The sequence below is a fragment of the Embiotoca jacksoni genome, unplaced genomic scaffold (assembly GCF_022577435.1).
Source record: "Embiotoca jacksoni isolate LCO1_2020_lvr unplaced genomic scaffold, fEmbJac1.0.p SCAF_43, whole genome shotgun sequence".
Classification (NCBI taxonomy): Eukaryota; Metazoa; Chordata; class Actinopteri; family Embiotocidae; genus Embiotoca; species Embiotoca jacksoni.
Genome location: NW_027185396.1, coordinates 1,186,497 through 1,210,643, shown reverse-complemented (window position 1 = coordinate 1,210,643; position 24,147 = coordinate 1,186,497). Strand labels below are relative to the sequence as shown.

General features: G+C 44.0%; 1 protein-coding gene across 1 annotated transcript; it reads left to right on the top strand.

The window, feature by feature from the left end:
- The first annotated feature begins 256 nt into the window (after positions 1 to 256).
- On the top strand, positions 257 to 23,957 carry ap4b1 (adaptor related protein complex 4 subunit beta 1). The gene is made up of 14 exons (XM_069169249.1): positions 257 to 385; positions 511 to 632; positions 4,249 to 4,473; positions 4,590 to 4,720; positions 6,008 to 6,155; positions 7,130 to 7,415; positions 8,805 to 8,903; positions 10,524 to 10,635; positions 11,434 to 11,517; positions 11,726 to 11,829; positions 12,981 to 13,188; positions 13,315 to 13,629; positions 21,665 to 21,802; positions 22,803 to 23,957. Exons 2-14 carry the CDS (start codon positions 520 to 522, stop codon positions 23,303 to 23,305), a joined length of 2,466 nt encoding a protein of 821 aa, XP_069025350.1. The 5' UTR covers positions 257 to 385; positions 511 to 519; the 3' UTR covers positions 23,306 to 23,957.
- The last annotated feature ends 190 nt before the right edge of the window (positions 23,958 to 24,147 follow it).

Sequence of the window (24,147 nt, the reverse complement as noted above, 5' to 3'; positions counted from 1 at the left end):
GAAAACCTTTGCTCTCAAGTCAAAAGCCTAGGAGTTGAGCTGGATGTAGTGGGCGGGGCATACGATGAAGAGGGAGTTTCTATTGGTGGATTGACTTTGCAGCGTGAGAAATTAGCTTTCCAAACTGTTTTATTTTTTATTTTTTGCTAGCATAATAAAGACAGAAATACCTTCGTACATTTTATTCCCACCGCTGCCAGCAGGGAGCAGTGTAGGGCTAAAACTAAAGCAGCTAAAAGCAGAAGAAGAAGAAACGCGGAAGTGGGCAAGTGTAAACAAACTCGTCAACCATCCATGTAGCACCGTTACTAATGCTACCCGCTGCTTGAAGTGCTGAACGGAAACGACTTGAGAAGCAAAACATCCACGTGTTGGTGTGGTGCAGGTGATATTTCTACATTTACAAACACGTGTCTTCTGTCAAACGTTAGCAGGCGGTCCAGTTGTATCTGCAAACAAGCTAAACTTATATCATCACGTGTGAGACTTGCGTGTTTTTCTGCGTGTCAGCGGGGCACCATGCCGTACCTGGGCGGTGAGGAGGTGGTGAAGGAGCTGAGGAGAGCTCTGTCCAACCCCAACGTCCAGTCCGACCAGCTGCGCTACAGGAACACCATCCTCAAGGTCATCAGGTAGTCTCCTCCTCCCTCCCCACCTCCGTCACACACTGACCATCTCCACCGAGGTCATCAGGTAGTCTCCTCCTCCCTCCCCACCTCCGTCACACACTGACCATCTCCACCGAGGTCATCAGGTAGTCTCCTCCTCCCTCCCGACCTCCTTCACACACTGACCATCTCCACCGAGGTCATCAGGTAGTCTCCTCCTCCCTCCCCACCTCCTTCACACACTGACCATCTCCACCGAGGTCATCAGGTAGTCTCCTCCTCCCTCCCCACCTCCTTCACACACTGACCATCTCCACCGAGGTCATCAGGTAGTCTCCTCCTCCCTCCCCACCTCCTTCACACACTGACCATCTCCACCGAGGTCATCAGGTAGTCTCCTCCTCCCTCCCCACCTCCTTCACACACTGACCATCTCCACCGAGGTCATCAGGTAGTCTCCTCCTCCCTCCCCACCTCCTTCACACACTGACCATCTCCACCGAGGTCATCAGGTAGTCTCCTCCTCCCTCCCCACCTCCTTCACACACTGACCATCTCCACCGAGGTCATCAGGTAGTCTCCTCCTCCCTCCGCACCTCCGTCACACACTGACCATCTCCACCGAGGTCATCAGGTAGTCTCCTCCTCCCTCCCCACCTCCTTCACACACTGACCATCTCCACCGAGGTCATCAGGTAGTCTCCTCCTCCCTCCCCACCTCCTTCACACACTGACCATCTCCACCGAGGTCATCAGGTAGTCTCCTCCTCCCTCCCCACCTCCTTCACACACTGACCATCTCCACCGAGGTCATCAGGTAGTCTCCTCCTCCCTCCCCACCTCCTTCACACACTGACCATCTCCACCGAGGTCATCAGGTAGTCTCCTCCTCCCTCCCCACCTCCTTCACACACTGACCATCTCCACCGAGGTCATCAGGTAGTCTCCTCTTCCCTCCCCACCTCCTTCACACACTGACCATCTCCACCGAGGTCATCAGGTAGTCTCCTCCTCCCTCCCCACCTCCTTCACACACTGACCATCTCCACCGAGGTCATCAGGTAGTCTCCTCCTCCCTCCCCACCTCCGTCACACACTGACCATCTCCACCGAGGTCATCAGGTAGTCTCCTCCTCCCTCCCCACCTCCTTCACACACTGACCATCTCCACCGAGGTCATCAGGTAGTCTCCTCCTCCCTCCCCACCTCCTTCACACACTGACCATCTCCACCGAGGTCATCAGGTAGTCTCCTCCTCCCTCCGCACCTCCGTCACACACTGACCATCTCCACCGAGGTCATCAGGTAGTCTCCTCCTCCCTCCCCACCTCCGTCACACACTGACCATCTCCACCGAGGTCATCAGGTAGTCTCCTCCTCCCTCCCCACCTCCGTCACACACTGACCATCTCCACCGAGGTCATCAGGTAGTCTCCTCCTCCCTCCCCACCTCCGTCACACACTGACCATCTCCACCGAGGTCATCAGGTAGTCTCCTCCTCCCTCCCCACCTCCGTCACACACTGACCATCTCCACCGAGGTCATCAGGTAGTCTCCTCCTCCCTCCCCACCTCCGTCACACACTGACCATCTCCACCGAGGTCATCAGGTAGTCTCCTCCTCCCTCCGCACCTCCGTGCGCCACGTGCTGCCAAACAGCTCTGTCTTTAACTCATCTGTCCAAAGCAGGTTCATCTATAAAAACCTGTGTAAGAAAAACAAGTGTATAATATTAATCATTTGAATTTCTGATTCATGCTCATTTGTGCAGGAACTAGTTATGGAAAATGTATTGAAAGAAAAAGTTCATATACATTTAATGTTTAACAGCTTGACGCTCCCTTTTTAAAAAGGGTTTGATTTAATGACGGCAGCAGGTGTCAAACAAGAGAGACATCTGCATTAGACACGGGAGCACATCGTTTTTTACTACAGTGTGACACAGTGTAATATTTTGTGTTAAAAACTTGAAGGAAATCTGAGGCACTCAAGAGGGAGATTAATTAAAAAAGCCTTTAATCATTCACGGCTGTTCAATCATAGTAAAAAAAAACAACTCATGCCAAAGCATTTCAGCCTCTGAGGCCTTCATCAGGGAAGGTACAATAATAATATATGTGTTGGTCAGTGGTCACATGACCAGTATGGACCAATGAACTGTCACCCCATGGGAGCAGGTAAAAGACGTGATAGGAAACATGATGTCACGGACTATAAACCAAATGCAGATATTAATCCAAAATCTTAAACTCTCCTGATAGTTTAACATACATTTAAACATTAAGTAACATTTAAACTGACCCAGTTGTCCAAAGAGAGAAAAAACAACAACACAAGAAGGTACAGTTACAAAAATGGAGAGAAATCCAGTTCTCCATTCAAACCGGGGTATTGCGTTGCTTTTAATGTGTAGATCCAAAATGATTCTCTTAAGAGCCTTTTTAACACGTCGCCACCCCTCACTGAGTTTTCTATCTGCTCGATACCAGATATCCTCAATGAATTACAGTTTCCATGGTCAGCCTCTTTGTAATGTGAAGCCGTTGGGTATTGATGGTTGCCAGTTTCTAATACCATGTTTATGTTCAGCCAGTCTGCAGCTTATTTGTTTGGATAAATCAGACATAACAATCTGCTTTTTTGCCTGCATGCAAACTACAGTTCTGCTCTGATGTTCTTTTAAATACTTTTTTCCGGCACGCCTCACATGCAGGTTTAGTCTCTCTAATTATAGACGCATGAACTTTGACACCAACAGCTGAAGAGTTTCCTGGAGATCCTGTGTTGAAATTTTGGGGTTCTTTATTGGAGATCTCTTTTCCATCAGACAGTCTCCTCCTCTTGAATAATGTACCCCACTTTTAGAACATTTTCCTCCATAGTGGAAATGATTCCTGTCAAATCATTTGGTGGCATCCTTCAATTCAATTCAATTCAATTCAATTCAATTCAATTCAATTCAGTTCAGTTCAGTTCAATTTTATTTATATAGCGCCAAATTACAACAGAGGTTATTTCATGGTACTTTAACACATTAAAGTCCTTACAGCAGAACTTTATATAGAGAAACCCAACAATTCAACAATTCCCACATAAGCTAGGAGGGAAAAAAACCCTCCTCTTTAAGGGAGAAAAACCTCCAACAGAGTGAAGAAAAACTCCCGCTGAGCAGGAAGAAACCTCCAACAGAACCAGGCTCAGAGATGGGCGGAGCTTCTACCTCAACTGGTTGGGGTGAGAGGAGAGCAGAGACAGAAAAGGACAGCATAGAGATAGAAGAGAAGAACAATGGAGACAATATGTAAAGATATCTTGACCTCCAGATGACACGTCACCCTCCGACAATTAACAAGTCTGGTTACCTTCTTGTTTCCTTCCCAGTTTACCGTCCAGCCACATAGACGGGTTACGTCTCTCTCTTCGGTGTCTTGTCCATGTTTTGTTCATATCACAACATTTTCTGATTCATGTGTCACTTTCTGCTCTTTCCTCTTTGTTTCCTTTACTTTCTTCTTTTTCTTCTTCCTTCACATCTTTCCTTTCCCCGTTTTGTTTTACCACCAACTGTGCTTCTCCCTTCTCCCTCCTTCCTTGGTCGTCGCTCCCGATCACCTCCCCGAACCTCCTCGCCCGTCTCAGGTCCATGTCACAAGGTGTGGACGTGTCGGGTCTCTTCAGCGAGATGGTAAAAGCGTGCGCCACAGTCGACATAGTCCAGAAGAAACTGGTCTACGTCTTCCTGTGTTCTTACGCCGCTTTGAACCCGGAGCTGTCGCTGCTGGTCATCAACACGCTGAGGAAGGACTGTCAGGATCCGAACCCGATGGTCCGCAGCCTGGCTCTGAGGAACATGACCAACCTCCGGTGAGCTGTCACTCACGTGGACCTTTGCGTGTGCCGTCACATCGGCGTGTGATTGGTCTTTAACTGTGTGTGTGTGTGTGTGTGTGTGTATGTGTGTGTGTGTGTGTGTCTCCCAGGTTACCCAGCCTGGTGGAGTATGTGGAGCAGCCTCTGACTGCAGGGCTGAGAGACCGAGCGGCCTGCGTACGGCGGGTGGCCGTACTCGGCTGGGCCAAACTGCACAATCTCCAACCCGCCTCTGAGATCGGTAGGACGTCTCTCTGTTACTCTCATCCTGTGACAGTTTCAGGGTTCTGACACGACTTCGACTGCTTAAAAAACATCGTTTCAAAGGGCTTCACAATAAAAAGAAGTAATGCATACAGAAAATATAGATTATAACAAGACAGAAGTTTTGTCCGAGAGGCTGAAGAGTGACACATTTTCACTATTTCACTATTGTTGTCAGATAAGTTGGCGGTCAGTGGGTCTAATTATTGCAGGTGGTGGTCGTCTACCTCACAAGCCGATGTACGAGTAAAGTCACACTCTTCACACTTTTCCTCATGTGTCCTTGTTTTTGTAATTTTTTCTTTCGATTCTTAATTTGCTGGTTGTCCAATGATTGACATCAGTCAGTTGGCAGTTGAGTGACAAGCCTGTTGCGTTAGCTCCGCCCCATCTCTCTCTGGTGGTACAACCACTGCTGTGTTTCACAAACTGTGCTGCTTATGTTTTTTTCCAGGACAGTCACCACGCACACACACACACACACACACACACACACACACACACACACACACACACACACACACACACGGCTCATTCAGTTCATTAATGGACAGTGATCAGTCATCACTGTCATGGCGAATTGTCGTCAGACCTAACAAACAAAAAACGAATAAATCAAAGCTCAAATTCAAACGGCCACTGAGGCACCAAGTAACAAATCTTATTCAGGCAAAAAAGTCCATTAAGCAAGCAGAACGTTTCAGAACATTTATTTTTACCATTTCAAGCCAGCAAAACCAACAAAACCAACAAAACCATAACATCAACCCTTCACGGTGTGTAGATTGTATGTAGATTCACCAGAGGTGCCTGAGCCGACCGGTGCCTTCAAAATAAAAGCATAAACAGTCACTCAAATTATTTAAAGTCATCACGAACGCAGTCAACAAATTAATCTATATTATTTAAACTAAACAGCAACAAAGATGTGGGTTTAATTAATAAAATAAAACAAATAGCTCCAATACTAAAATGAAAAGCTCCAACAATCACTCCATTCAGCGATTGATTGAAACTGAGCAGACTTTTCTTTTAATGAAAAGCTTTGATATTATTACTGTAAAGAGCAGCTGCAGACCACAAAGTAACACGTTTGACGACACGTGTTTACACCACATCCAAGCTCACATTATTTTCTTTGTTTTATTCCAGGAAGATGGAAACACTTTATATAATGATGCACGAAATTATAAATCCCTTTCTCACGGCAGTCTTCAAGCACGGTTATCAAACGATGCTCCTCTTTGTTTCCTGATGGTTGCAGACGCCGCGGTGGTGAACGAGCTGTACAGCCTGCTGAGGGACCCGGACCCCGTGGTGATGGTGAACTGCCTCCGAGCGCTGGAGGAGATCCTGAAGGAGGAGGGGGGAGTCGCTATCAACAAGCCCATCACCCACCACCTCCTCAACAGGTCGGTGCAGAGACAAAACATCCGGGAGTCGCGTCGTGCCTTCATATTTCTTCACAGAAGAAGAATGTTTTATTTATTTCCTCCTTGTTGCTTTGTATTCCTGCTGTGTCTCAGGAGAGCCTTTAATGTTCAAGACTGAGTCTATCTCTGAGTGGAACCATCAACCATTCATGTCCAGACAGCTAATCAAATCAGCAGAGCTAAATAGCTTCCTGACATATTTCTTTCTGACGCGGTGTCATTAGGAAAGTATTCCAGGCTCCATGAGGAGATGTGAGGTAGTCTGTCCATCTAACTCTGAATGATGACTGAACGATTCTACGATGGTGGATCAAGAAGTTCTCCTGCTGTGCACTCACCTTTTGTGAGTAAGTGTTTCAAGTTAAAAGCAACGAGACAGACGAGGTGTTTTGAACAGCATTCGTGTTTCCGGAGGGGCCGAACATTAATGTCCAAGACCGAAGAGGGCGCGTCAGGCCAGGAGCTTTAGGAGGGTTGTGCACCGTGAATTCCTCCCTCAGGGGTCAGACTGTCAACACCATATTTTACTGGGATGTTCTGAGGGAACAGATTTGGTGTAAAAGACCCGAACTGTGGCACGATGGAACTTCTGGGTTCTCCTACATGACAAACACGCCTGTTCACAGGTCGCTGAAAACGGTTCAGCTCCTCCCTCACTCTCTCTGCTCTCCGGATTTGATTCCCTGCTTTTCTGTTCCCTGAAAAGTTGACACAAAATTCGATGTGCGCTCGAGTTTCAGGTCTGTGGTGACATCACAAACAGGGCACCTGCCAGTGGTCCCGAAAACCTGCAATACTCACCCCAGGAGCAGTCTTAACTTTTAGATCAGCCCTCGTACCTTGAGCTCATGTTCCATGTTGACAGAGTGAGCAGGTATTTCGGGTCATAACAGTGTTCTGCTTATCTCAGCAGCATGTTCTGAAGTTTAAGAGTGTGCGTCTGTCCTCCCCAGACTGAAGGAGTGTGACATTTGGGGTCAGTGTGAGGTGCTGAGGGTCCTCCAGCGCTACCGGCCGCAGTCCGAGGACGAGCTCTTCGATATACTGTCCCTGCTGGACGCCTACCTGGTGAGCCCCCATCCTCCGGTGATGGCCGCCACCCTCAGCCTCTTCCTGAACCTCTGCTCCGGCCTGCCTGCTGTCAGTCTGGCGGCCCTGGAGCGAGTACGCGGCCCCCTGCTGGCCGCCTGCGGGAGCGGGTCCCGAGAGATGAGGTTCACTGCCCTCTGTCACATACAGGTCAGTGGGAATAATTCAAGAACTTCATTTATATTGTAGTATTAGTATTTTATTGATAGTATTTATACATTTTTCTTCACAGTTGTCACCTTTTACTTTGATCATAGCTTTGCACACTTAAGCTTCATGAAGTCATCAGGTGATCAGAGTTTTTCCAGCAGTCATGAAGCACACATGCTGGGAACTTAGTGGCTTCTTTTCCTTCGCCGTGCGCATCAGCTCATCCCAAACCATCTCGGTTGGGTTTATATCAGGTGATTGTGGAGGTCATGTGATCTGATGCTGCCCTCCATCACTCTGCTTCTTGGTCAAACAGCCTTTACGAAGCCTGGTGGTGTGTTGTGGCTCATCATCTTGCTGAAAAACAAAATGATGATCACAGTTTGATGGTTTTTGCACTTGGAAAGAAACTTTCATTGTGGACCTTCATGTCTCAAAGTAATTTTTCTCTACTTAGCTGAGTGGCTCCAGCCATAATATTGATACCTACAGTAGTTGAATGGAGCCGTTTGCTGTTATACCAACAATACTGCCACACAACACAACTGATGGTCTCAAACACATCAAGAAGACAAAAAAACTCCACCAGAGAACGTGATCTCGATTTTAATTAAGAAATTGTGCAGCCTAGACTTATGAAGCTGGTTAACATACAAGATAAAAGGCAAAGTCAGTTTTATTTATATAGTCCAAATATACAAAACAATATGTTGATCAAAGTGCTGCTCAACATCAAATCAGTGGCTCCTGTGAGGAATCTCAGCAAATATGTGTCTATACGCACATAAACCACATAAACTACAAACCTTCTGTTCTCCGGTCCAACGTTTACCAATCGAACACTCAGCCCAAACGTTGCTCGTAATTCTGGGGCAAAATCCAAAATTAATTTGGGAAGTAACGTTGGACATTTAGTTATTTTATTGATTTTTGTGTGTAATAATAATTATTACTGACGGATAATATGAAATAGTTGAGGCTGTCTTAAAAAAGGTGTTCTCAAATTAGTGTTCAAGTTAAAACTTTCAAGACCAACAAATTGTTGCTCATCTGTTCGTTGACAGAAACAATTACTCCACTATTGTAATATCGTATTAATGTGTTTGTTCATTTCTCTCTTCTTGTGAGTCTTTGATAAACAACGGTGAAACTTTTATTTGGAAAAATATTTCCGTAAACTAACATGACATTTGACTGTACACACCTGTCTGCATGAGAAAGCCAAATCATACACCTTAATCATTTGCGTGTGCATGGGCTGAGTGGGGTCAGACAGCAGGTGTATTCATTTCTGCATCACTTTTTATTTGTTTATTAATTTCTTTCTCTTTTGTCAGACGGATGCAAATATATATTGAGTGGTAAAAATGTGTCTTTGTGTTGCTGTAGCTGGTGTTGCGTTCTCTTCCTGGACTGATGGGGGAGCACTACAAACGCTTCTTCTGTGGCTACGCAGAGCCTGCATACATCAAGCAGAGGAAGATGCAGGTGAAGTATTTTTTTGTATTTTTTGCATCTTTAATGTGACTTTTTGAAGTTTTTTTTCGTCCTTACGATGTTGTGCTCTTTGACTACAACGCTACTGCAGTTAGCTGTTTTCTGTCACTGTGTCCATCTGAAACCAGAGTAAACACATAATGCAGAAACTTCCAGACTTCATGTCTACACACACTCCCATTTAAAGTACTGCAATAAGTGAAAGCAAGATTTACTTTTCCCTGACAGCTACACTGCTGCTGTTCACGGCTCAAACTGAATAATTTGCATAAATACTTCTGATTGTTTGCATAATCGTGCTTGTTAAGCGTCGAGGATACTATATGCACTGGTGTCATGTTATGTGTGAGATTTGTTGACGTTTAGGTCCGCAGAGTCTTAATATATGACTCTGCAAGTATTTGTAATTATTCACTTAAAAATGCTTTAAACTTGATTTAAGATTAAAAAAAAAAAAAAAAAACGATACTTCGTTCTGTCTGCTAAATCTGATTGAAAAGTTCAATTGAACGCTTTTTTAATCAATTTTATAATTACAATTTTACATACATAAAGATCAGTTGACTTATCAATAGGAGGACTACTCAGGATGTAGAAACGAAAGAAATGTGTTTTTTATTTTTATTTTATACACTTTATTAATCCCCGAGGGGAAATTTCTTCACTACAGCAGGGGGGCTCTCAGGGGGGAGCTGCTGCAACAGGCTGCCACTAGCGCGGCGCCAGGTAACCTGACCTGAGGTGCATGTTTTTGGATGATGGGAGGAAGCCGGAGAACCCGGAGAGAACCCACGCAAGCACAGGGAGAACATGCAAACTCCTCACAGAAAGGCCCAGGACCGGATTCGAACCCAGAACCTTTTTTGCTGTGAGGTGACAGTGCTAACCACTGCACCACCATGCCGCCCACCATGCCGTTTTGTGACTTCAGAGAGAAAAATCATGGCTCCAACTTGAGACTTAAACTTTTGACCAGAGATGATCTTTAATGTTGACATCGACTTGGTACCGAGGTGACATCCTTACCTCAAACCAGGCACTCTGCTCCCTTTATGAACCATCCCGACCCCTCAGGTCGTCTGCTGCTCTCCTTTCTGTTCCCACAGTCACAACTAAACATGGAGACGCAGCGTTCAGTTTCTATGTTCCACATATCTGGAACAAAGTCCCAGAAAGCTGCAGGTCTGCTGAGACCATCAGATCCTTTAAATCGAGACTGAAGACTTCTCTGTTTGCTGCCGTTCACTGAACCAGAGTTTAGGATGTCTTAAACTGCACTGAAACTTTGATCCTATTTTTTTTTTAGCTTGCTTAATGTTTTAATCACCGTTCTTAATTGTTTTTAAATGTCCTTTTCATGTTTGATGCTTCTAATGGTTTTATGTGAAGCACTTGGAATTGCCTTGTTGTTGAAATATGCTCTACAAATAAACTTGCCTTGCCCCATGTCAGCGTTTCACTCAGTTAATGTGCTCTAATTCAAGACGCACTAATTCACCAACTTCACAGGTTCAGAAAATATAAACTAGAAGGATATCTCGGCATCCGTTACTGCGAATGTAATGATTTTTTTATTTGACGGTAGTAAAGATGGAGCCATTGTGTTCGCAGGTGCTGGTGGAGCTGGTGAATGACGAGAATGTAACCATGTTATTGGACGAGCTGAAAGGATACTGCACTGATGTCAACGCTGACACCGCCCAGGCTGCAATCTCAGCGATAGGTAAACACACACACGCCCCGGAGCTGTTATATTACAACAATAGGTAGGTTACTACACAATATAACTTGGTCTAAGTGTTTGTTTGTCAAGAACCATGACCAAGTGGAGGCTACTGTGTAAAGAACACATTATGTACATCAGAAAAACACCTTGAAATGTCCGTGTAGCCACTTATTCACAACATTATTATATCAAATGTGTGTTTTATAATGCTGATAATACCAATGCTGAAGAATTGTTACAATATTTCAAACAGTTTCACTGTTTTCAACAGAAAACACTTTCAAACAGTCGCTTTCTTTCTTTTTTTTTTACAGCTTGTATTATCGAGCAGCTCATAAACATTTGTGTTAAAATCATATTTACTTTATACTAATGAGAAAGGCTTGTTTTTATTCCTAAATTCTTGACTCTGCACTGTGTTTCTGAAGCTCGGGTAGATTACGAGTTAAACCGCCGGCTCTGTTCACTTGAAGCGGTGCAAACTTTCACTTCCCCTCAACCTCCCCGTGGCGCAAAGGTTAACCTGATCGTCATCACACTTGTTGAACAGTAACCAGAGAACAATGAGGGAAACATGACAACGCCCTCCCTTTGGAGAAAAAGTATGCTGTTTTTATTTGAAAAAAACATGGTTTGAATATACTGTATGTTACATGAAGACCTCATCACGTCGGGGTTTGAGGGCGTTCCTGTGACTTCCTGTGATAGAAATAATGTCGTATAATTTGGCATCTCTGCGTTTGATCAGCGTCGCTCATATGTCCTGTCCTCATATGTCTTGTGTCCAACATGCAGGTCGTATTGGACGGAGCTACAGCGACAAATGTCTAGAGATCCTGACTGGACTGCTCGGGCTCAAACAGGATCACATCACCTCTGGTAGAACTCCCTCAAATACACTCGTCCCACAAATACACGCAAACATACATGCAAACGGTGGCAGCCTTTGTTTTCTTTTATGTTCCAGCATGTTTTTCTTCTGAACAACTTCCTCTCTCGCTCTCTCTCTCTCTCTCTCTCTCTCTCTCTCTCTCTCTCTCTCTCACATCACCCACCCTAATAAACCCCCACCCTCCTCCCCCCTCAGCGGTGGTGCAGACAATGCGAGACCTGGTCTGGGTGTGTCCTCAGTGCAGCGACACTGTTTGCTTTGCTCTCGAGGGCTGCGAGGAGACGCTGCAGGATGGCCAGGTTAGAAACTCCTCTATGATGCCACAGCAACACGCTGCCTCTGCATGTGCAAACATCTGCATGTCATAAACCACCCACGGCTGGAGGGTAGTGAGAAGACAAAGAGCTCCGTTACAGGAAAAGTCCTGCAGTCAAAATATCACTTTGTGAAGGGATTATCAGCAAATATACTTAACAGAAGTATAATTTCTCATCCTGCTGACCTTTACATGTACTGAAGGTTCAAACCCCTGAAAATGTATACTTTCTTTCTATTTTTATTTTTCTATTGCCACTTATCAAGTGTTGGACTTGGGCTCATGCTAGTACAACGCCAATATGTGTCAGTCCCCAGTCCTGCGTGTTCTTTAATGAGGCAATAGGAGAGAATCGGCTGGTCTCAAAAGTATTTATTACAAAAGCAACAGAGTATCAGATTACAAGCTTGGAGCTCAGACAAAGTGTCCCTGACCGCAACAAAGTGTGTCAGTTCGCGAAGTCTGACTGGCTATCTGGCCCTTGCTCCTGTATTTTACAGTACATCATGCATGTAGCTCCTTGTGCTGTGTTGGCGTTCGCTGATTGGTTCTTCCTTGGGGAGTAGTTATCTGTGGACACCTGCAGATCATCTTTGAGGAGAAGTTGTTTTGCAAAAGTGCTGGCTTCGGTACGTGACTGCACGAGACGATGTGCTGACCTTCTGACCTGAGAACACAGTGTACCTTGCATGCATGCAGAGACCTTTATGAAAAATATAATGCTAACAATGTTTATGCTAAAATAATGCTAAGATATAAGTTGATTAATCATATACGCAAGAGCAATAATCCACACAAGACAAAACTTTACAAATAATTAAACACTTGCACACCACCAGCCTGACATAATTACATCTTCCTCATATCATCAGGTCATGTCAACATCAGTTCCAGTGTTTTTAATCCTCCAGAAAATGTGTGTTTTCTCATGATGTTCGGTTATTTCATAGGGGAAGTTTCCATCTGTGGTGTTTTGCTTGGGGTTTTTGTCACAACTAACATGCATTGCTGATCCCTTCCACCTCTGAGTCAAAGCTCGTTGGAGTGTGCAAAGGAGTTCTTTTTAAATTTGCATTCACATACTTCCTTTCAGCCTAAACCCCCCCCACACTAATTCTGCTCTTCCTCCATCAGGGCAGGCAGGCCCTGCTGTGGTTGCTGGGTGTGTACGGGGAGCGCGTCTCCAACGCCCCCTACACCTTAGAGGTGTTCGTCGATGGGGTGAGGAGCGAGGCCTCTCTGGGAGTCAAGATGGAGCTGCTGACCGCCACCATGAGACTGTTTCTGTACCGGCCGGCTGAGACGCAAGACATGTTAGGAAGACTGCTGCACTACTGCATAGGTGTGTGTGTGTGTGTGTGTGTGTGTGTGTGTGTGTGTGTATGTGTGTGAGAGTGTGTGAGAGAGAGAGAGAGAGAGAGAGAGAGAGAGAGAGACATATGATTGTTAACACTCTTTTGTTTTCCAGAGGAGGAGACCGACATGTGCGTGCGAGATCAGGCCCTTCTCTACTACCGCCTGTTGCATTGTGGGACAGAGGAGACGCGAAGGGTCCTCCAAGGTCGGAGGTCAGACCCCTCCCTGGGCGTTTTGATTGGCCGCCCCACGGAGCCCGTCAGCCAGTGGGCGCGCAGCTTTAACACTCTGGAGCCGCTGAGGCGGGGCGTCGCAGGGACCGAGTCGGCCAGCGGGGGAAGTCCTGAGCACGTGACCTTTGACCCAAAGCCGAACACCGACCTGTCGGACGAACTGAACTCCAGCCACATCGAGGAGGTTCGTTCAGGTAAGTGAGTTTTCTGTTGTGTTTGGTCAGTGGAAAGCTTTTAAAGATTTTCCTCCACTGTTACTACGTGCTTGTGCAAAACAAGAATTATCATCAGAGGCCTTCAAAGTTTAGATTGGATGCCCCTGAAATAAATAAGACTAATGGTGATGAATTAAGACCACAGACTGTTTTTAAACATGGACGTAGCCTCCAGGTCTTAAAGTGCAGTACCACTGAGGGCCACTGATCCCAATAGACTCCCATTCTACCTCGTTAAATACAACGTCAGTCATTTTGGTGTCTTTTAGCTAAATTGTCTCCTTCTGATCGTTCCTGTGGTCCGTCTGAAAACGGTTCCAGAATTGATCCGATATTTGGCTTGTATTCTGGTTTGATTGACATGTCTGGAACACAGTCAGTTTCTGCGCGAGGTGGGTGGACGTCGTGTCCCCGGGTTTTCAGTCGGATCGGTTCAGATCCAATGCTTGTCCGAAATATGGTCACTTCTGGCTTCAAAAACCAACATGACGACTGCTAAAATGACGAACTCTGAGGTTTTCAAATGGCAGTTCACCTTGATTCAAAAAACAATAAACTGAGCAGCCAATCAGATCTTGATGAACCGTTAATGGGAAGAGACACCGGCTTTATATGGGACGTCCAGCCTTTGTAGCATCTCGGTGGAGTTACTGCATCATCAAAGGTGAAGCAGTTGTGCTCTCTTACATTCTCCGCTTGTCGCTGTAGCTGGTAGCACATATGACAGACAGCCAATGGAGGTCGTGTTGGATTTATTAGTGTTAGAAAAATTACTCAGAGGCTGGATTCAAAATCAAACACATCGGACATTTATTCTTGCAAGAAGGAGCAAATACATGTACACTCAAAGAAGGATGTCCAGCATTGCTCAACGTCTCTCCTCCGTAGGGCAGCTTTTATACAGTGTGACAAGCAGTTGACATCCACCCCCATTCCCTTTACATCTGAGTTCAGTTGTAGGTTGTTGGACTTGGGCTCCTGCTAGTATAAAGCCAATATGTGTCAGCCCCCAGTCCTGCGTGTTCTTTAATGAGGCAACAGGAGAAGATGTCAGGCTTCAATATATTTATTTAACAGCAGCAGAATAACCAGTTTACAGAGCTCTGGGTCCAGACTATGTTTCCCTGACCCCAACAGAGTATGTGTCAGTTCACGAAGTCTGACCTCCTGACTTTCCCTCACCCAGTCTTCTTATAGTCCAGACACCAAAAAGTCATGTGTATTGATGTATCCTTTGTTGGTTGGTGGAGGTGGTGGTTGTCTTCCTTCACACCCTGGAGTCCTCCAGACAGCCGTCTGTTCCTGTTAATGCCTCAAAGAACAACAGAATATGACCCCAAAGGTTGCAGACCTCCTCCTGTGACCTTTTGGTTTGGCACAGTACTTTCACTCTCATTCACACATTCACAACCACACCCTGTTGTCTACACCTTCATTCACCACCTTTCATCTACACCTTTATTCACAACCACACCCTGTTGTCTACACCTTCATTCACAAACACCCTGTTGTCTCCACCTTCATTCACAACCACAGCCTTTCGTCTACCCCTTAGGATATATAGTTGATAATACAACCTATATATAATTAGTATGATATGGCATACATATATGTTGTATTATTGTAAACATAACCTAGCACAGAATCGCACAAGGTCACAAGATAAGGACATATGGACGTCGTAAATTAGACCATGCTGTGCACAGATAGTACTGAGTGAGGTCGTAGGTCACAGGATCAAGACACGGAGACGTCGTGTCTGAGACGTCGTGTCTGAGACCATGCCGTGCACAGATAAATGAGTACCTCCTTCCTGAGACAATAGGAACATGTTGTGCAACAGATAGACAAACAGACAAACATTCAACAAGTATGATGAGTTCATTATTTTTCCATCAATTAGCCACCCAGTTTTCTTTGAGACCATTTAAGAGAAGGTCAGGATTATACAATTATACCACGACCACAGAGTCTCACTCAGGTGGGACGGCGATACGTCAGGCGTTGATAAGTGTGATCCGGGACGCGTCACAAAATCGTATCGCCTCCACCTGAACTGTTTCGCCAACCTGAGGTGCCTCTCACAAGGTCGGTTTGCTGAACTCGTCGTTACCACCGAGCATCTCGGTGAACGAGGCTAGTTTCTATAAATATGAATCTCCAGAGACATTTGAGAAATGCAGTGTACGTTTACAACCAAACCTTTGTCATCATTGTGGATAAACAAAGGTGAGAATGAAGAGTCAAATAATTCTCCTAGATTGTATTAACATGACGCCTGTATTAACGCCTGATGGACTGATGAATAAAAAGCCAACAAAGCCGACACTGTACAGATTCAGCTGAATTTGAATCCATTTTTTAAATTTTACAATCAGCTAAAATTTCTGCAATATATGTTGTTTTTTTAATTTCTTGAGCTGTGTGAAATGTTACCTGATCGATCGACAGTCCTGCTCTTGGAGAGATATTTGGATGTCTGGCATGTCAGAAATGTTGGTCTGCAAAACTTCCACACGACTACTGTCAAAAGATCTATAAAAAAAAACTGAAAACTGCCATGTGCTGGTTTTAATATTATTATGGCAGTGTTTTACATGTTGTGGCTAAAACTGTAGTCTTCTGCAATTTAAAACTAACCTTTGATACAGAACAGAAAATATAGTTTCTGCATTTTCCAGCCATTTGCAGCTCCATATCTGCTTGACTTTCCATTCATGTGAAGCTTATGTTCGACGTAATTAGCCACGTAGGGACATTCACAGGGGGGTCACATCTCGATTATCTATGAATGACAGTTTGTGTGTGTGTTGTCAGTTTGCACAATGAGGCTTGTGTTCTTACAACAGACTGAAAATATATACTAATAGGTTTTGCTGAAGCTGCTCATAAGCTGCTATAATAATATATGTTATGTTACATATGTTAATAATATATGTTAATAATATATAATGTTATCAATCCTAACATTTATATACAGGAGATATGAAATATCTCCACATATGCTACAAGACATATGATCAAAAAAAGCAGTTACCAGCACGGCTTTTTGTTTTGGAAATGGCAGTGAAAGTCTGAAAACAGATTCAGACGGACGGTTTCACGTCACGCACCAAAGGAATCAGTCCGGTTAACTTTTCAGGGTGGGAGGGTCTATCGACATATTCATATATCTACGTGTAGGATAGTGTTACATCTAAACCACTTTCAGGCGTTAGGGGGTTTCAGTCTCGGTAGAAACTTGTAGGTGTGTAATATTTGATAAACGGATAAGTTTTTAAAGTTTTGATTAATGCCAGTAGAGGGACTTTTACACTGGTTGCTGCTATGACAGCGACGAATCTACCGATAATTTGTGTTGTGCTTTAATGTGGTTCATCTGGCCAAGCATGAGTTTTAGGATTTACCCTCTACAGCCTTGGATGTGTCCTCGCTGTCTGGCTAGAGGGAATCAGTTCTGGCAAAATAGGAAGTAGAGGCTCAGTTTGAGGTCATCTATGATGCCACAGTGCTGGTAGGAGAGCCACCAAATACAAGTCAAAAGGGCACAAGACATTCACTGACTTACCAAAGACATTCTTCACAATGTTCTCTCGCTGATGAGGGACAGACTCAGAGACTGTCCACCTGTCAATCTAACTCCGGAACCGAACATCTGGCCGTGAGCACAGCTGGCCGGCTTCGCTCTGTTAGGAGCTGTAACTATGGTTCATGCAGCGGCTGTAGCCGCTTGTAGCTGCTGCTGCTGTCACCGCTGTTTCTTTGGAAACGATGGCAGGAACATGAGACGTTCAGGAACGTCACTGATGATGAACCTGCTCGATTACAGCCTCTGGGATCATTATCTGCTTCACTCAGAAGGAAGGAACAGCGGATTTAGTTTGCAAGTAAACAACGTTATTGAGTTTCTTCTCCAAGTAATTCATTTATTTTCACCTGTTAAGGGCTTCTGAGCCGTTTGTTGGCCTAGTTAACCGACTATATGATTAACTGTGTGGTTAGAAATGCTTGGTTGTGAATATAAAGAACCCTCAGTGTATCACATACACTCAGAGAGTCACAGTGTAATATAATCCATTATGGCTGTTCTGCCATGAAGTTTTTTTTAGGATGCTAATAATGTTTTTATAAAGTTTTTGTTGACTTTGCTTACTGCACATTCAATTCACAAAAGAAAAGAGGAAACACTTCCTTTGAAGTGGTGTTTCACTGTCATACCATGACATGACACCTCTGTCATTGATGTCACTTTAAATGTTAAATGTTGTGTTGCATATACAGTGGTGTGAAAAAGTGTTTGCCTCCTTCCTGATTTCTTATTTTTTTGCATGTTTGTCACTTAAATGTTTCAGATCATCAAACAAATTTAAATATTAGTCAAAGATAACACAAGTAAACACAAAATGCAGTTTTTAAATGAAGGTTTTTATTATTAAGGGAGAAAAACAATCCAAACCCACATGGCCCTGTGTGGAAAAGTGTTTGCCCCCTCCTGTTAAAACATAACTTAACTGTGGTTTATCACACCTGAGTTCAATTTCTCGAGCCACACCCAGGCCTGATTACTGCCACACCTGTTCTCAATCAAGAAATCACTTCAATAGGACCTGCCTGACAAAGTGAAGTAGACCAAAAGATCCTCAAAAACTAGACATCATGCTGAGATCCAAAGACATTCAGGAACAAATGAGAAAGAAAGTAATTGAGATCTATCAGTCTGGAAAAGGTTCTAAAGCCATTTCTAAAGCTTTGGGACTCCAGAGAACCACAGTGAGAGCCATTATCCACAAATGGAGAAAACACAGAACAGTGGTGAACCTTCCCAGGAGTGGCCGGCCGACCAAAATTACCCCAAGAGCGCAGCGACGACTCATCCGAGAGGTCACAAAAGACCCCACGACAACATCCAAAGAACTGCAGGCCTCACTTGCCTCAGTTAAGGTCAGTGTTCATGACTCCACCATAAGAAAGAGACTCGGCAAAAATGGCCTGCATGGCAGAGTTCCAAGACCAAAACCACCGCTGAGCAAAAACAACATTAAGGCTCGTCTCATTTTTGCCAGAAAACATCTTGATGATCCCCGAGACTTTTGGAAAAATACTCTGTGGACTGACGAGACAAAAGTTGAACTTTTTGGAAGGTGTGTGTCCCATTACATCTAGCGTAAAAGTAACACCGCATTTCAGAAAAAGAACATCATACCAACAGTAAAATATGGTGGTGGTAGTGTGATGGTCTGGGGCTGTTCTGCTGCTTCAGGACCTGGAAGACTTGCTGTGATAAATGGAACCATGAATTCTACCGTCTACCAAAACATCCTGAAGGAGAATGTCCAGCCATCTGTTCATGACCTCAAGCTGAAGCCAACTTGGGTTCTGCAGCAGGACAATGATCCAAAACACACCAGCAAGTCCACCTCTGAATGGATGAAGAAAAACAAAATGAAGACTTTGGAGTGGCCTCGTCAAAGTCCTGACCTGAATCCTATTGAGATGCTGTGGCATGACCTTAAAAAGGAGGTTGGTGCTGGAAAACCCTCCAATGTGGCTGAATTACAACAACTCTGTAAAGATGAGTCGGCCAACATTCCTCCACAGCTGGAAAAGACTCATTGCAAGTTATCGCAAACACTTGATTGCAGTTGTTACTGATAAGGGTGGCCCAACCAGTCATTAGGTTTATGGGGCAAACACTTTTTCACACAGGGCCATGTGGGTTTGGATTGTTTTTCTCCCTTAATAATAAAAACCTTCATTTAAAAACTGCATTTTTTTTTTTTGTGTTTACTTGTGTTATTTTTGACTAATATTGAAATTTGTTTGATGATCTGAAACATTTAAGTGACAAACATGCAAAAAAATAAGAAATCAGGAAGGGAGCAAACACTTTTTCACACCACTGTATATATATGCAACACTTTTTCACTTCCATTTTTCATGAGTTGAAGTAAAAGATGTAAGATTTCCTCCATGCGCACAAAAGGTTTCTTTCTCTCAAAAAATGGTTGAAATGAATGTTGGTGAGTACTTGATCTTTGCCAAGATAATCCATCCACCTGGCAGGTGTGGCACAAAGGCCACTCTAAAATATGCAGTTTATCTTGAAGTCTTTTCACAGTATTAGGCACAATATTGCATATGACTACAGATGTGCACTTTTTTTTCCTGGGGAGGCAGAAAACCAGTCGGTATGTGGTGCGACCCCCCCCCCCCCCCCCCCCCCCCCTTCATGCCTGATGCGGTGCGACGCATCTCCTTCACATTGAATTGATCAGATGGTTGACCTTTAGACTGCTGCTACGATCCTCTTCACTGGGACAGAAGTTTTTCGGTTGTGCAACTTGCACCAGCTGTCTGTGTTTCTTACCTCAAACGACGTAGCAGGTGAAGCCACCGGATGTGGCGCTCTTAGTTTAGGGGAGTTGCAAACAGTCTGTGGTCGGGCAGATGTTTGGAAGAACTGCAAAATTCTCTGAATTGATGTTTGAGATGGCTTTCGGCAGTGAAATGAACATTCGCTCTCTCAAAACCGTCTGAAATTGTGCCGCTTTACATGTAGACAAACATCGGCTGAAGAACAGAGCTTACGTTACAGCCCACAGTGTGACTTACTGTATCCATGGCAACGTCCTACGGCCTGTTGCTGGTAAAAGTTTACATATGTTCAAGAGAAAAGTTTTAACTTGACATTTTCCAAAATCCTTCACACTTGTATTGATACTGAAGCTTGTATTCATTACATATATAACCTGCATATGTAAATGAACCAGACAGCATCTTCTCAAATAGCCCGGTTCATAACCGTCACCTTTGTCATGACTATCAGATCTGGATTGCACAGTTATAAGATCATTTCTGATATTCATGACATTGAAATCATGTTGATATGATTTTTTTGTATTTTTTTATGTCCAGGTCTCCAGTAGGTTTTTCTTTCGTGAATGTTGTGCTGGTCTGGACTAGGTTTGAGGTATTCCTAATATTCTGACCTCCACTTAAAATAACAACACCAAAACGTACCCCCAAAAAAGTACACTACCTGTTAACTATAAACTCAGGCACATATAACATGTAATAATCACAGAAACTCAACATTATAAATGTTTGAGGTCATAATTTATAGTAAATTTTTACTCAAAATATATCTACTCATTTGTACTGCAGTACGTGGTACAGGTGTACCTAATAAAATGCCCACCTTGTGTACATATGTTACAAACAACCTGTGACATTAAATATGAATAACATGACTCGCACATCTGCAGGAGACTGTGAAGGCCGTTTCACTGTGTTTAGCACTAATTCACTGGGAATTATCTTCTGGTATTACTGGTTTTAAGAACTTCTTTGGCCTGCAGTTCCTTTGCTGGAACAAAATGTTCTCACATAGTGGAATGAGTCAGTCACCAGCAGCTTCAGAACCACAACAGCTGGAGCTCCGGCCAAAAGAATTCAAGTGGTATTACCATTATTGGAAGTGAGTATTTTGGATGATAACATGCAGCCGGTAGTCACTTTCTCCTGGACTCACAATATAACGTTTTCTGAGTCTTTCTTATGTCACTTCAGCTTGAAGTGCTTTGTGTTATTCTCACGTGGCAAATTAAAACTGATTAAACATGATTTTCAAAGTCCCCACAAATCACCGTCAGACCAAAACCCACAGTTCACAAGTCCAAGAAAACACTTGATCATCATCAAACAGCATCGTGGTATAGATTTAGGGAATAGTACGAAGCCATTATTAGAGCTTTGAATGTTCCCAGGAGCCGTGGAGCTCCATCACCGGGCTCGTCCCACAGCTGGCCGGCTTCCCAAGGTTAAGGTCCATTTCTGGGAATGCGGTGCAATTTTTAATCACAAATCTCTTCCTCTGGCACTCATCCTAACTCCCTCTCTCCCTCCCACCTCCACCGTATTCTCCCTCTCTCTTCGCCTCCCTACTGTTTGACTCCCTGTTGCTACATTATCCCTCCTTTCTCTTATCCCCCCCCCCCTCCCCCCCTCCCCCCAGCCTCAGACGGTGCTTCCTCCGCTGATGTCCTGCCCCCCGGCGTCGTGGCCCCCCTCAGTTTGTCTCTCACCCCGGCTCTCAGCCCGGAGGAGTTTGAGCGTCTGTGGTTGCAGCGACAGGCTCTGCATGCTGAACGAGGTAATGAAATGAAAGAAGGTTATTTTGTAAATGGATCGGCGTCTCGGAGATTCTTTCATGCCGTGAGCTGCCCTTCATCAGACTGTGTTGGTGGTTGATGGGAGCATGAAGGCCTGGCAGGAAAAACCTGTACAGACAGAGGAATGTATCTCAGTATAATTACTCAAGTGCTGCACTAAAGTCCAAATCTGAGTCGTTTCTGTACACTTTATACTTCAGAGGGGAATATTGTACTTTTTACTGCACTAAAGTTCTCTGACTGCTTTAGTTAGTAAATGTCAATGAACAGTTCTCCTTGCATCTTTTTTAAGATTCTTGCACAAAACATGTAGAGCTTAATTCTTCGGGTGCATCAATATGAAATTTAAAAGAAAGCCAGCAGTCGAACAGCTGCTTCATAAAATATAAGAGTCCCTGGTTTTTTGCAAACTTTGTCATAGATCACATTTTAAATGAAAGAAATTGGCATTTTTGTCCCATTAATTTATATTATTATATAGTTTATACCTCATAATAATAACGTGTTTTTAGAATGTCTTTTCCAAATTTAGTAAAAATTAAAGACTGAAATCGCTTCAAAAGTATTCACAGATAATGTGAAATGATTTGTTTGCAGCGATCGCCTCTTAAAGGTTGTGCAACAAAACATTAGGTAGAGTATATTTTGTCATTTCAATTTTCATTTGTTTTATTTTTGAGAATATTTTGTTAAATCAAAAGCAAAGCCTGATTTTTATTTAGTATAGAATTATTTTTTGGGGGGAGAGGGTATCAACAAGTTCATCTATGACTGTAACTACTGACTTTACCACTGGAACTCTTAAATCCCCTGTTCAATATGTGTTTTTCATATTCCTTCAGATTTCATTAGAAAAAAGGACTATAACTGATATTGAGATAATCCTTGTTTCATTAAATAGTTCTCCGGTTGATATTTCAAGTTTCTTGACATTTAAAAGCCTTCGTTATGGCTTTGCTGCTTTTGTTTTGTTGCCACAAGGTGCCGAAGAAATGGAGGAAGAGGAGGATTGCGTGTGGATAGAAGAATGTGTCCGGTGCCCGGCGATCCTTCGCTGTTCCCCACAGAGCCTCCAGGCCGCCATGCAGCTGGTCAACATCCAGACGCTGGCCTTCACACCGCCGCACACACTCCCCTGGAAGGTCTACCTCTACACACACACTCAGCACCCACGCTCTGCCGACACGCCGCGCAGCACGCTCATACTGGGGGAGCTGCTGTACACCGGAGAGGCACGTCTGGAAGCAGCAGGAGGAAAGAACGGCCCGGCCGACGGAGACGTGGGGGCGGAGGGCGGGGAGGACCAGCCAGTGAAAGAGGAAGTGAAAGCGCCAGCCGATGGGCAGGACAGGAGAGGAGACGGAGAAGAGGAGGGTGGAGTACAAGTGACTCTGAAGCAGCAACCAAGACATGACGAAGCACTGAGCGGGTTTCTCCCGATCCTGACCACCGTGCTGCACACACTGTCCTCAGAGAGAGTGTAAACACGCATCACACGCATACAAATACACATTATTTATACTTATCGTACAGTTTTCTGAAGGTGCTAACTGGCCAGACCAGGAGTAAAGGGTCGGCATAACGCCCTTAACTTTGGGCAGTTCTCTCGTTTTCTGGAATCAAGTACAACTACAGGAAACAGCATGCAGATTAAACACAGAAGATACGATCAGCAGGTGATTAGTAAAACTACGTACGTTTCTCCTCTCATTTTAATGTGAGTTGCAGAGAGAACATTCATCAGAGGAGTAAACTTCGGCTGAGGGCCGTCCATCCCAGTCTGCTGTTATTTTCTGAGCCCAGCCATAAAAAGGAGATCGAGAATCCATTTAGGTTCTGTTTGGCCTGATGGGGGCGCTGTCAGGCCAAACAGAACCACACTGCACCAAAATCAGGAGTTATTTTTTTGTCTCATCTGGGAATAGAGAGATTATAGTGCTGTTTACCTACAAACACATGCCCTGATCAAGGTAGATAGTTACCTGACCCATCACAGTGTGCACAGCTTCACACTCAAAGCTATTCTGGATGTAGTTTTTTTTAATTCATATTTTGGTGGAAGTGAATGTAGATTATATTTCATCTCTTCTATCTGAATGTTGTGGAGACTTTTATCATGATAATGCATGGGTAAATGCAAACATTTAAATATATATATATATATATATATATATATATATATATATATATATATATATATATATATATAAAGATAATAAAATATTTTGACTTCATTGTTATAAGTTAGTGTCTGTTTTTAATAAGTCCGTATGTTTGTTTCTATGTACTATCTGCTGAGTTCTCTTATTTACAACCGAAGACATGG

What these genes read in the sequence shown, in the direction of transcription:
- ap4b1 (XM_069169249.1), top strand. Translation starts at nt 520, where the DNA reads ATGCCGTACCTGGGCGGTGAGGAGGTGGTGAAGGAGCTGAGGAGAGCT. An exon ending in CTGCCCTCTGTCACATACAG is followed by an intron (nt 7,416 to 8,804) that starts GTCAGTGGGAAT and finishes GTGTTGCTGTAG; the next exon opens with CTGGTGTTGCGTTCTCTTCC. An exon ending in ACAGGATCACATCACCTCTG is followed by an intron (nt 11,518 to 11,725) that starts GTAGAACTCCCT and finishes CTCCCCCCTCAG; the next exon opens with CGGTGGTGCAGACAATGCGA.